The following is a 12,812-nucleotide window of genomic DNA, read 5'->3' as shown; positions in this document are numbered from 1 at the left end:
TTGCCTCTATGTCTTGCTGCTCTCTTCCGTGGGAGGAAAGCCAGCGAACCTGCGCAAAGGTTAGCAGATGTTTTTGACAAGCGAGAGGTTATGGCTGTGATATTTACCGTGTCGCGGCGCTTCGAACTTTCTGTGAGACCTATATCGATATTAGACATACACTTTGAATGTTCGTGCTTTTGATCTCTTACATATCGAAATATATCAGACGCTGGCAGAGATACTTGTCAAGATGCGCAAGAAGTGCAAATCAAGAGGTGCAACGAGATACGAAATTCGCAGTTCGGACAGAAACTGCTGCCAAGCCATCGCACATTCAAATGCCAAGATTATTAGCCCGGTTTTTGTCGCTTCGTTGTTCAAAGTCGTTGCAGGGAGAAAGAAAATGCCTCAAGCTAAATTGACAGACACACGTCCATCGGCAACTCACCAGAACTGCTACACGACTGGAGACGAACTGACATTTTGCAGGCAAAAAGAGAATAAATGCTCGAAGGAATGGAAGGACAAGCTGAAACCACCGCAGTCATGATCACGTAATATGTGTTCTGTAACGACTTTGTTCTTGAAACGATAAGTTTGTATAGACTATAGAATGCTTCGTAGAGCGACAAACATTCTACTCGATTCTAACAATCAATATTGAGACTCTGGATCAGAAGGAGTTATGATGTGCCAAATTTTGACCAGCAGACCAAGCTTCCCTTCATGCCATGCTGACAAAGTCCACGACGGCTACTCCAACAGTCATATCGTCCGCCATACTTGCATTGAGGAATCAAGGGGCCCGACATCGTGGCACATGTGGTGCACCCGACGCTGCAGGCGTCGTTGTCGATAGTACCCAATACATGCATCCGGCCCTCATAGGTTCAAATTCAGCCCTTTAGAACTTCAGAATCTGGACTGCCCCACTAGTGAGCACTCTGAGGTTCTTGCTTCGTGATAACTGATCCGTTCGGGCTTGCCTTCCTCTTATCGTCCTCACTGTTATTGTCGTAATCTTCGTCAACATCAACCTTGCGAGCAGCAGGTTCGTTGATCTCCTTGCGAGGCTCATCCTTCTTCGACATGTCAAGAATAGAGTGCATCGACGGTATACTTTGTGGCTGTTGTGCACCTGGTGGCGCAACTTGAGGCTGTAGACTATATGGATGATGTGCAGCTTCAGATGGATGGTAATTTGCATCCGCACGTCTCTGTTCCTGTTCTCGACGGAGTTCCGATGAGCTGCGCCTGTAATGATCGCGAGGTGTCTCCGTTCTATTCGGTGGGCTGTACCTTCTAGATGGAAATTCGTCAAGTCGTGCTCGTGTGTCCTCATTAGCGGGCTTCTTGACAACAGCATGTGACTCCTGTTCCCACTCCCTTTGCCTCTTCATGGACGAAGGTGGTCTCTCATCGCCACGATCAGCACGAGGTGGTTCGGCCACAGAAGAGGTTTGACTAATTGGAGCAGGCCCACTGTTTACGTTTTGAAAGGAGGGAGCTGGAGGTAGTGGTGGGTGATGATAACTAGAATTAGACGAAGGTGGTCTCTCATCACGCATCGGACGGAGTTCTTGAGGTGGGCTATAAGCTCGACCATATGGAGGCAGTCCACTAGACTGCGGTGGTCCAGACGAGCCCGCTTGCAAGGATTGCGGAAGGCCGTTCATAGATGGTGATGGTCTGGGAGCAGGACCGAGATGCGGAGTCCTCTCTTGAGGATTATTGATTTGAGGAAGTGTTTGTGGGCCAGGAGGAAACATTCCCGATAAACCTGATTGCATCTTCGGTGACGGCGTACCTCGCTTTTGTGCTTGGCTTTGTCGAGCAGCATCATGGTACAGACGTAGGGGCTCTCTTGGAGGCGATTGAGCTCTTGGAGGCAATCGATTGATGTCTAAACTCTCAAAAGCGCCATTCTGTGGTTGAGGCAGGGCTTGAGGTGGAGGTGGGTTGTGCAAGCCAGCTACACCCCGCTGCCACTCACTCACTCGTGCAGGGTCTACTGGTAGCTGGCCAGGAGGTTGCTGTGCATGTCCACCTTGTCCACCCCACGATACTCCAGGTGGCACACCAACAGTATTCTGATATGCTTGAGGATGCACATCTTGTGGGACGGGTTGATTCGAGCCGCCAGCAGTGCCGCCATTTCGTAATAAGTTTAGCCTTGCTTTGATATGAGTGTTCGCTGGGTCAAGCTCTGCAGCACGCTGGTATGCATCTAAAGCATCCGAAGTCTGGTTGTTACACGACTCGTAGAGAGTACCAAGATCATACCAGACCTCTGATATGTACGGGTTCAACCTGATGGCTCTAGAGTAAGCATCAAGGGCATCCCTATATTGGTTGATCTGGTAGTAGAGAACTCCTATGCTGCACCAAAAGGTCGGGTTGCGTCCGTCCCGATAGACGGCCTGTTGATATGCTTCATACGCTTTTGGAAACTTTTGCTGTGCCATGTAGCACCTGCCAAGCAGGTACCAACTCTGGGCATCGGAATTGTCGGAGCCAACAGATTGTTCGAGGTACTCGATGGCATGATCTTGACTCTGGTAGCTGTTGCTCTGCTGATGATGCAGCCAACCAAGTTGCTGCAGAACTTTTGCATGTTTTGGATTTCGATCAAGAACGCGACGGTATGCTGTCTTGGCACTCTCATAATCCTTCTGCTGCTCGTGCACATGTCCGATCTGAAACCAAATATCCTCCTCATTCAGAGGCTTTGGTGGATCGCTGACGATGTACTTGAAACATTCTAAACTCTGCGCGAACTTTTGTTGCTGTTTGTATATTATGCCCAGTCGAAAATAGATTTCATTTGCCTTCTCGAAGGAAGGTTCCATACGCATGACCTGTGAAAATGCTTCCTCTGCATGCTCAAGACTACCATAACGATCGTATAGAATACCAATGCCATACCAGAGCTTGGGTTCTTTCGGATCTGGCAGATAGTAAAGAGCCTGCTGATAGGCTGAGTATGCCTCTTGAAGATTGTCCATCATTAGATGACAGTGCCCGAGGTTACCTAAAGCTTCACCATTCTGCGGGTCAATCTTGAGCACGTTCTTGAGGTATTCCTGCGCCTCCGGGAATTTTTCTTGTGTCCTCAAAATCTGCGACACGGCCGTTAACGATGGTACGGACCAAGCGTTATGTCGCAGTGCTTGTTGATAGGAGAACAAAGCTCCTTCTAGATCGCCAGTGATCTCATTCAAGTTACCTGTCAACCTGTTAGGTTTGCAGCGCGACAAATTGTGACAGACACGTACCAATACGCTGCCAGGTTGTCTCATTCAATTGAGTAAGCATTCTCTGTCGCTGTACATGAGCGTCGACAGGTCCTGCTCCATTGATCTGGGCGAAATGCCCTGCATGCTGCATGGCCATGCTTGTTTATCGAGTCGAGCACAGTGAGGTAGACGACGATAGGCCGGAGAGATCAATCGACTTTGCTTGACGATCTCTTCCGGCGGACTGAAGATGAACCGAAGCGCTGACGTTGACAGGAGAGAGCTTCCGCGACGGTGACGATAGGACGATGTGACTTTGGCTGAGACAGAATGATGACAGCCGAACAAGTGGTCACCAAGGCAGATAGAGGCAGTCGGAAAGCCTCATCAAAAGTAATAGCTCAAAAGTGTTGCTACAGCAAATGCAAGTAAGAATGGTAGTAATGAACCACAGGGCATTAGCAGAATAGAAGACGGAGAGGCAGAAAACGAGCGTGAGAGAATGCTTGGGGAATGCCCATGAGGCCATGGAAAAGGCGCTAGTGGTAAGGACTTCAATTGCAGCAGGTGGTGCGCGATCTCAATCAAGCGTGCTGCCGGAGTGGACTTCAAGGTGATGGTTGACGCTGGCGGGTGGATCCACCTTAGCTGTTAGGCGATCCAGGCACTTGCATGCGCTTTGAGGAGGCAGTCGGAACCTGCGCACGGACCTGTGGGCGGACTGGTTGTCGAATACTCAAACACGCGCACGGGATCCACAAGTGCCAATGTCAATCAAGCCCAAAAATGCTTGGGGTGGCCTCTGGTGGCTTGGAGCCATTCAGATCCTGGCATCTGGCTCGGAGCTAAACGGCTCTGGAGTGATGATGCCATGAACCGTGGCTCAGAGCTTAATCTGCGAAAGAAAAGGATTCCATCACGCTTAGGTCATGCTTCGACCCACTGAATCTCAGGCTATTCCCCCCCAAACCTTTTCTCCAGCGACTTCCCAGTTGTGCCGTACTCCTAGCTCAAAGTGGTGCAGGGGCTTCTTTTAGGGCACGTTTCATGCCAAATATCCTAGGAACTACTTGCCCACCAGAACTCCATCGTCTATTCTTCATCTCCTCGAGTCATACCGTCACGTGCATTAGAAGGAAGAAATTAAACAACAAAACATAGTCACTTCGCTCGTGCATTTAGCGCCCAATTCTGGCTTTTCTGTCGTCGGCTATACCCATGAAATGCCCCAACATGCTGTTTCTGGGTGCGCCTCCTGTTAAAGTTCTGCCCGCGGAAACGTCTCCACTACGTGTATCCTCATTTTGTCCTTGTGCGCTCATCCCTCGCTTTTGAACATGGCCTGTCATTTGACCAGGATCACTCAAGCCATCTATCCACTGTCAGTCTCGCTTCCACAAGACTCCAGCCAATCCTGTACCCGGCTTACTCCCTCGTCATCTCCTCTGAATGTTGATCAAGACTTCGATTTGAGCATTGGTGTGCCCCATTTTTCGGATTCTTCTTTGAACTGATCTTTCATGTTTACCACAATTGCTTTAGCCTTGTCGTGGATGACATGTCGTAGAAAACGTTATAACCCACGTATCAGCCATAGGACTACATAAGCAATAACCAGCTGCCTTTACTTGCATTTTCACACCTTCTAAAGATGCCGTAACCAGTGACGAGCACGTTTCAGAAGGCATTTGTCTACTATCTACTGCGAGAAGACTTCTTGAACTACAACATGCCGCAAGCCATGTTTTGTATACCACTATGCTTTCCCCTCCGCTTAGGCAAAGATGCAATTCTGCAACGTCAAATTTGCTCCGAATGAGCGGACATGCGGGTGTGTAGGTCAAAAGCTAAATAGGAGTGTCCGTTACCAGCGTGGTGGCTCGATCAAGATAGGCTATTGATGAGCGTGGAAAGACGATCACCTTCTTGGTTAAAGTCACAATATTGCCAAAGTTTATTCTCGATATCGGAGATATCGCCAGCGAGTCGCTGTTATTATAGCGATTGTGTGGAGGCTCGATTTCCACGTTTTCCAGTTCATTACGAGAGGCATATACACTAGCCGTACATAGACATGTCTACGCTAAAAGCTCCGACCATTGTATAGAAGTCATTCTCAATATGGCTGTCTCTATCTCAACTACTGTACATCACCCCTTGCAGGGCAAGCATTTTGACGTGTCGCATCCACTGATTGTAGCCTGGTTCTACGGCTGCCCTAGTTGATCATTCACCTGGGTGCCGGCAGTCAAGGAAAGAAGCTCTGCATCCCGCAGCAGCCACTGACAGCGTCCTCGGAATCATCGTCCCTGAGCCAGAATGCCGTTACCCAAACTCATTCACCAACCCTAACATCAGCCGAGGCCTCACGCTGTTGAGAAAGCGCATCTCTTCGCTACTGAACTGCTACAAATTCTTTGCACAGGCACCACAAAATTCGGGTGTGAACAGATTGTGCTATTGTCACACGACATCGACCATGAGACAGAATAACCATCTCTATGATTAATGCCGGACCAGGGCCTTGTACTTCTGCTTGCACCTCTGCTTGCACCATATATATAGCACAAAGGTACCGAAAGAATGCTACAGCTTTGTCATGCAGTGCTGCATAACATGGGCCACCCCACTTCAGAGGCTCAACTTTTATGTCATTTCGTCTTCGGAACTTTATTGCGTTCCCATCTGAGACCTCCTGCGAAGTCATCAGACTTGGACTCCAATATTCTCGCCGCTTATATACTCTATGAACGCTCCGTCAATCAAAATTTTCTCACCCAATTCAGACAAAGACAGATGATCTGGTATTCGCTACGTGACATGCATGAGCTGGGCCTTGAATCCTCCAGAGGATATTCGTGATTGTCATTAAAGTGGGCATCCCTCGGTGAGTTGTATGCGTCTAAGCTACCGAGAATGACAATAGCAGCAGATGACAATCGTCAGTATGGCAAGACTTCTGAAACAGAGTGAAAATATGTATCTCACCTTGCTGAACCATAAATCCGATTATTGGCATTAGAGCCCACAGCCTGTGACACGGAAGTGCTGTGAAAACCGATCAACCACGTACGACTTCAATGCATCCAAGAGGACATCGGGTACCGGAGAACGAGAGAGGTGATGTCACATTGTACAATGCTCCGTCGCACACGACCAGCAACGAATGCTAGAGGCCGTACAGTGTCGTGCAGGCAAGCGACAAAGATACTGGTCCTGACCTCGCTTCAGTTGTGCGATACTCAAGCCTTGGTATGTAAATGCTGTAAGTCGTGGCATGACGCTAATGTCTGCGTGACACATTGACGCTTTGTGTGCAACATCAATAAGTCGTTCATGCTGTGCTACCAGCTGTTGGTCTCTCGCGTGGCTTGGTACTACCTGTATGACTTCGGAAGCGTGGCCAAGCGTTGACCGCCTGTTTGAGTTTGCTTACCCTTGTTCTTGGATAGAGGAAGAAGTGGTCCGAACATTACAAGTGTTGTCGATGCATGTAATATGCCGTGCTGTGCTTTATCATACCACTAATTAGGATGGCCATAACTGAAAATTCAAAGCAAGACATAACCAAGTGCTGTAGCCGTTGTCTCGATATAAGTGCTATGGCATACTTGCTTCGTCGAAATACTTCGTGGTAACTCTATAACTTGACCCGATAGGGATGTTGCAAACTCGAGTGATCTCTCAAACAGACGCGGTCTGTATAGATGCTACTTCTTTCACAAGTCGACGCCTTGGGGTAGTCTTAATGAATCACAAAATGACCAGATGTTACATGCCCACAGATCCTAGCAGCAACAGATATCAAGACTGACATGGCATGATCGACATATTGTTATTCTGTCGAAAACCATAACGGCAAAACTATGGTATATACGTACCTCATCTGAGCACTACGTATGAATATAACAAGTACCAATTCGGAATATCTCTGTAGCCTGTTGCGGAGATTAAGTCATGGAACCTGATTTTGCTGTAGGCATATTAAATATTGCTGAGTCGCTGAGTCGGATTTTGACCTCGTGACCATCTTGAATACGCGTCAGATCCAGTCACGAAGTGTCTTTCTCACGCAAACCTGTCTGATATTGGCAGATCCTGCTATACACTGCTGGGGATCGATGAATACCTAGCACTGCTACAAACACAGACATGTTCCCCGAAATCGAGATTCCTACACTTGCTACTGATCCTCTGCTTTTTGCAAAGGCAACATGCACAAATTACTTCTAAACACGTCGCCAAGTGGTCGAAGGTCTTGGTCTCCGCTGCTATCCGTGGGTCATCGTCAGCACAGTCAGACATCTCAGGTGTGGGCATTTTCATAACATGAGCGTGACACTGCTGTTGTAGAAGTAGGAAAGCGGCCTGTGCTGCCAAGCTTCTCATAAAGCGATTTTGCTTGAAGCCGATGGTACTTGCTCTGAATTGTCTGTCGTGTGCTTGGTACGGAAGCAAAAACAGATGATGCAAGGCTCCTATTAGTGATTGTTGTTTTGCTCCAAGAGCAGAGGGCTCCATTATATCCGTGTGGGAGGGCAAATAAGAGCAGCTAAATGCAGATCATCACTAGGCAAGCCGTCGGAAAAGCATTTCTTCAAGGACCAATGACGCCGATCTTGAACCATTGTCCTGCGAGAGACCACATGCTCATGTTCATGTCAGATGAACGATCTCAGCACACTGCAGCGAGTCAGCGACACTCGCAGGGCAGGAGGCTTCTGCAAGAGAAGTCTCCGCCGCATAAGGACTTGCCCAGCTCTGTGCTTTGAGCCACAAGCAAGCCGAAACAACCAAAGGGCGCATGCCAGGCCTCGCCAAGGCTTGTGGTCCAGTCGCGATTGCTTTGCCAAGAATATCTATGCCATGACTGGTGTGAGAATCAACACCTGATGATTGAGACAATCTTCTCGTGTTGCTACATTGCAATGCAGCAAAGTCAACATAAAACGATCTTCCTACTAAATGAAGTTTCACCAAAGCTAGAAGAGCCATGGGACAACAGAGATTTCATGGCATTGCATACGCGGTGCTAAGAGGCCAAGCATTGGCAGTTCCTTGGAAGCTTGGCTGAACCTATCGAGCACTGGACAAGACAAGACTGCTCAGAGCAGGGCTTCTTGTGTTCAGTCGTGCTTCCGTTATAATGCCCCAGACTTCCTTTCTTACCATGGCAATCATCTGCTGTGCAAACAATCCTCAAAAAGTCGACCGGAGACGATTGCAATAGTTGCTTGCTAGTAACGACAGCTGTATGACGTTTCTAGGAAGAGGTGGTGATAACACGCCGAGATGAATCAAAGACATCTATCCTGCGCAAGCGCCGCTCCTCTGCATGCCAGGCCCGAAGCACATGATCGTCAGAACTATTACTATCCTCCCATACCAGGGGTCCAGCGCCCGTCCGCTGCCCACCTCAACAGCGACAGACGGTTCTCTGGGGGATACAGGACTGAGGACGCAAGAGTACAGAGTTCGGTGTCGACAGCATCCGGCTCGTCGGACCTCTCATACCAAAAGACACAGAATCACATACATTCGCCCAGCTCACAGTGGCGCTCTCATACTCTCGAAGAGACATTGGTCAATGGCAATAGCGGTCCGTTCGTTCCCACAAGATCAATGCAATGGCATGCACATTCTGGTCCAAGAAGAAATACATTTTACAAACAGTCAGAGATGACACAGACGAGTTCCCCCGCGCTTGCCTATGTTCGCGAGCGTAGGCAGCTTGAAGAAGAGGATGACGAAGAGGTTGAGGATGATCATGCTATGTGGGTCCTGGTAAGCATTTGTTACTCTCCTCTTGCAATACTCTTGCTAACATTTTGAACAGTTCTGGTTGTCAATCCTTGATCCCTTCCACTCCATCGCTAGTTGCCTGTTCACCTGTTTCGTCACTCTTGGTCTGCTTCTGGCAACGCCTGTTCGACTTCTACACCAGCAGAGGTCCTTTGGCGACCAGATCATTAGAACGGTGGCACCTCTGTTCAAGCATCACCTCGAAATGATGTATGCACCATCAGTCGACGACGCACACGAGTGGGATTTTCGGCCTGGAATGCTAATACTTGTTCACACCATTTCACCAATCATCAGCATAGGCGTTGCCGTGGCGTCATGGGTGACCGGTGCATTCTGGGTGTTCACCTATATTATGGGCAATCCAGATGGCACAGAGAGAGGTGATGACGGAGCTGATGCTGTACTGGCTGTAAGAAACTGGTGGGAGAGTTGTCTTCTCAAAGCTTTACGACCACGTACGAGGGAATCTATGAGATCTGTTGTATGATCGTCGTTACGACTATGCTTTTGACATGTGTCTTGGTTATTTTCTAGCATGGCGTTGGTGGCGAGGACATAAGAACCAACACAATACTGTTGGCTGTCAAGTCTGATTTACGTCTCTGTATTTAGGAATGATTTAATGAGGGCCAAATCAATCAGAACTTTACAGACGCAGAGTATTGCATAACACAGTGTCACTGACCACTCCTCAGGAGTTGTGACAATTTCTGCTAATCGAAAGTTCCTCCTGTATCCGAGAGTATGCCCATCTATCCTTGTCCCTACCATACTCCTGCTCTAGTTCAGCGAGCCTTTCTCGCGTAGTCCTGCCAATGTCTTCTCGTCCTCATCAGGTACTGGCAGATCGTCACCAAGGCCAAGCTTCACACCTTCATCATCTGAGACTGAATCTCTCCGATCGTCTTTACTTGGTACTGGAATCTGTTCCTGGTCTGCTTCTGTCTGGTGCGAATCATCCTCATTCTTTCCTTTGACTTCCTTCATCGCCTTCACCTTCGCTTTCTTCTCAGCACTAGCTCCAGGCTCAATCTTTCTAGCCCACCTTTTGATATTGTCTTCATCACACATTGTATCAGAATGCCCCCTATTCCTATCACCAGGATGACGTGGTTCTTCATAAAGCTGACGACCTCATTTCGCCGGCCACGCTCGTGTTTCTTGATGTTGATGAGCTCGTGATACAATCGATCCGCTAGCTCTATAGGATCTGGCACTCTGACTGGAAACAGAGGAGCCAGGAGGAGCAGGATAAAGAGGCAGCGTGCTCGAGTGAATCTACTCAAGCCCATACCCCATTGCAGCGAGCTATGAGACAGGTTAGATCATGCTCAAAGGTCGGGTATCGTACATGTTTTACTTACTTGCATATGTCGAACGCATACGTATAGTTACCACTTCGGATAGATCGAAGGGCAACAGAGACTTGATGGCTGATTGGTGCGTTTTCAGACATGACGACCTGTTCGAAAGGGAGAATAGTTGTAGGGAGTTGACGCAGGAGAGAAAAGTTAGAGGATTCTAATAGAAGCACTTGTGTGTCAAGTCTTTAGTTGCCAAGATATCCTCTTAATTTTCAGTTTGTACCTTCACTTTGACATCACTTTGAAAATGGCTCCACTCTCCACATACACCTCACACGACCATTTCTTCTTGTGCAGAGTCCAACAACCGGATTCGAAACTGCGACCTTTTTGCAAAAAGCTCACCCTCACTCTCTGCTACTTCGCTGTAACGTGTACAAAAATAGCAAAAAGACGTTCTGGACTCCTGAGAGCTTGATTCCTTCAACGTAGAAAACCCACTCGATCCAACCCAACCAGCTTGATTGAGTAGAGGTGTTCCCCTACCACCAGGAGGTAGGTAAACCAGGAGAGCCAATCCGAGTAGTTTTACTATACAAGACAGGGCCCTCGGACGCCCACTAGTTAGGACCCTGCTTGCGGAGGTAAATTCTTTTGTTAAAACATATGTACCTTGATTGATTCCCGTGACTCTGCGGGCCGAGCTCCGAGTAAGTGACAACAGGACAGGGTGCCGGGTGTCACTAAGACTTCATTGACATCGGGTCAGTGTCCGTGATTATATGATGCTTTTTCAAGTGGTAGCAAACAATATATGAACGTCGCTTAGTGCTTCGATTCGAGCGGTATCGTGATTGATCGTGCACACAAATAGGTCAGTGTTGGACAGGAGCATGCCTCGACGCCACGAGCAGAGTCCAGGAAGCGACAACACTGCGACTCGACTTCCTGCATTGTTAGTGGTCAGGTGGATTGCCATGGCAACGGCTACAGTCTCGTCATGTATTCAGGTCGTGCCCAGCCAGAGGTAACGCCTGTCTGCTCATCGGTCACACTGAAACCGAGATGCGTGACTTGCCTTGTCGAGCTCGATCACAAAAGGTATCTGTTCTCGGGTCATTTGGTTGGGGTCTCACCACATTAGGGAAGTAAAGCCACTTCATCGGCTAGAATGCTCTCGAGGATTATTGTGCTTCGACTTCTTATATCGAACGAGTCAGCCATGTAATGGTGGTGTTACCAGGCTTGGAGCAGGTACGACCTTAAGAAGTCGGATACTCGACACAACACTCCGGGGGGATATTTAATCTTTGTATCTAAGAAGAGGTCTCAAGTCTGTCTGAGCCCTTCGTAAACTTGAAGTTGAAGCTTGAAGACGTGGAGGAGCTAAGTCAAAGGTATATCTAGGCTGCCAGGCCAAAGTTGCTTGCTATGACGTTCCTGTGCAATGACACCATCGAGACTCCTTTTTCTACCCATGCATGATATTTCACTGGATTTCATTTCGTAGTGGGATGGTTTTAAAGACCTCGCTTTTTTCAAGTAATCTTCCGTACTATACCTATACTCCAGGACTAAAACTGAGCCAGACAGCCAGGAATTCGACGAGAATTCTTCGTGTTTGTAGGCTGATTCCGACTTCGGTCAATTTTATCCGACGCAGAAGCACATCTATACATTCAATCGAAGAAGCCAAGAGGAAGCCACTGATATATATTTACAATTCCCAACATCACATATCATCTTCACCACCACACAAAATGGCCGACGACGTATCCTACAACACCTTCCTCGCCCGCGCCAACCAAGACCCCCGATCCGGCCACGACGCAGAGGGCGAATCAACCTCCCAAGCACGTTCCAAATTCGACCCATCATCATCAACCTCAACAAACGAAGCAATTCCCGCTTCTCTACGAGACATCAACGCCACATTCACCTCCGACACAGACTCGGACTTTGAACCCGTGTTCTTCAGTTACGCGTCAGACAGCTTACCGAGCGTAGAGGAGTTCAAAAAGGTTCTTGGCGCGAAAGGAGAGAATGCTGATAATATTGAGGAGTTGAGTTTTGAGGACTTTGATCCGAGGGGTCAGTACAGGGATGTTATTGAGAAGGTGAAGCAGGCTGGGGAGGATGGGAGGGGAAAGAGAGGGGTTGATCTTGATACTAGTGGGCCTGGTGCGAAGGTGTTTAGGGTTGAGAATCAGAGGGCGAGGGTCGAGTATTATATTGTGGCTGTTGGGGAGAGAAGTTTGGTGGGTGTTGTTGCGAAGGCTGTGGAGAGCTAGGTGGGTAGATATTGGCTGTCATGACAGTAGGATCTACAGGCGCAAGGAAGACGTGCTGTCAGATGTCTGTATCCTTGTGACCCAGCATTTCATGAAAATATTAGAGCTCTCGACGTCCATTGTGGAAACAATTGACGATCATCACCACTAACCCGATCCAACTCTGAGCATTGGCTGTGCAATCTATCTGACCT

The 12,812-nt window shown here is 48.4% G+C and overlaps 4 protein-coding genes across 4 annotated transcripts; 2 read left to right on the top strand and 2 right to left on the bottom strand.

The window, feature by feature from the left end:
* Nucleotides 1-914: 914 nt before the first annotated feature.
* SSN6 (glucose repression mediator protein) lies at nucleotides 915-3,375 on the bottom strand (the record flags this gene model as incomplete). The annotated part of the gene is made up of 2 exons (XM_064895046.1): nucleotides 915-3,208; nucleotides 3,258-3,375. 2 exons carry the CDS (start codon nucleotides 3,373-3,375, stop codon nucleotides 915-917), a joined length of 2,412 nt encoding a protein of 803 aa, XP_064757733.1.
* Nucleotides 3,376-8,897: 5,522 nt separating this feature from the next.
* LTR64_000661 (uncharacterized protein) lies at nucleotides 8,898-9,510 on the top strand (the record flags this gene model as incomplete). Its single annotated transcript, XM_064895045.1, has 2 exons — nucleotides 8,898-9,002; nucleotides 9,055-9,510. The coding sequence occupies 2 exons, from the start codon at nucleotides 8,898-8,900 to the stop codon at nucleotides 9,508-9,510; spliced, it is 561 nt and encodes a 186-aa protein (XP_064757732.1).
* Nucleotides 9,511-9,803: 293 nt separating this feature from the next.
* Nucleotides 9,804-10,479, bottom strand: LTR64_000660 (uncharacterized protein; the record flags this gene model as incomplete). The annotated part of the gene is given in 3 exon segments (XM_064895044.1): nucleotides 9,804-10,081; nucleotides 10,093-10,331; nucleotides 10,388-10,479. The coding sequence occupies 3 exon segments, from the start codon at nucleotides 10,477-10,479 to the stop codon at nucleotides 9,804-9,806; spliced, it is 609 nt and encodes a 202-aa protein (XP_064757731.1).
* A 1,608-nt stretch (nucleotides 10,480-12,087) lies between these two features.
* Nucleotides 12,088-12,618, top strand: LTR64_000659 (uncharacterized protein; the record flags this gene model as incomplete). The annotated part of the gene is made up of 1 exon (XM_064895043.1): nucleotides 12,088-12,618. One exon carries the CDS (start codon nucleotides 12,088-12,090, stop codon nucleotides 12,616-12,618), a length of 531 nt encoding a protein of 176 aa, XP_064757730.1.
* Nucleotides 12,619-12,812: the final 194 nt, after the last annotated feature.

Source organism: Lithohypha guttulata (assembly GCF_036872675.1).
Source record: "Lithohypha guttulata strain CCFEE 5908 chromosome Unknown scaffold_1, whole genome shotgun sequence".
Classification (NCBI taxonomy): Eukaryota; Fungi; Ascomycota; class Eurotiomycetes; order Chaetothyriales; family Trichomeriaceae; genus Lithohypha; species Lithohypha guttulata.
Note: the sequence above shows the minus strand (reverse complement) of the source record. Positions and strands in the feature narration are given on the sequence as shown.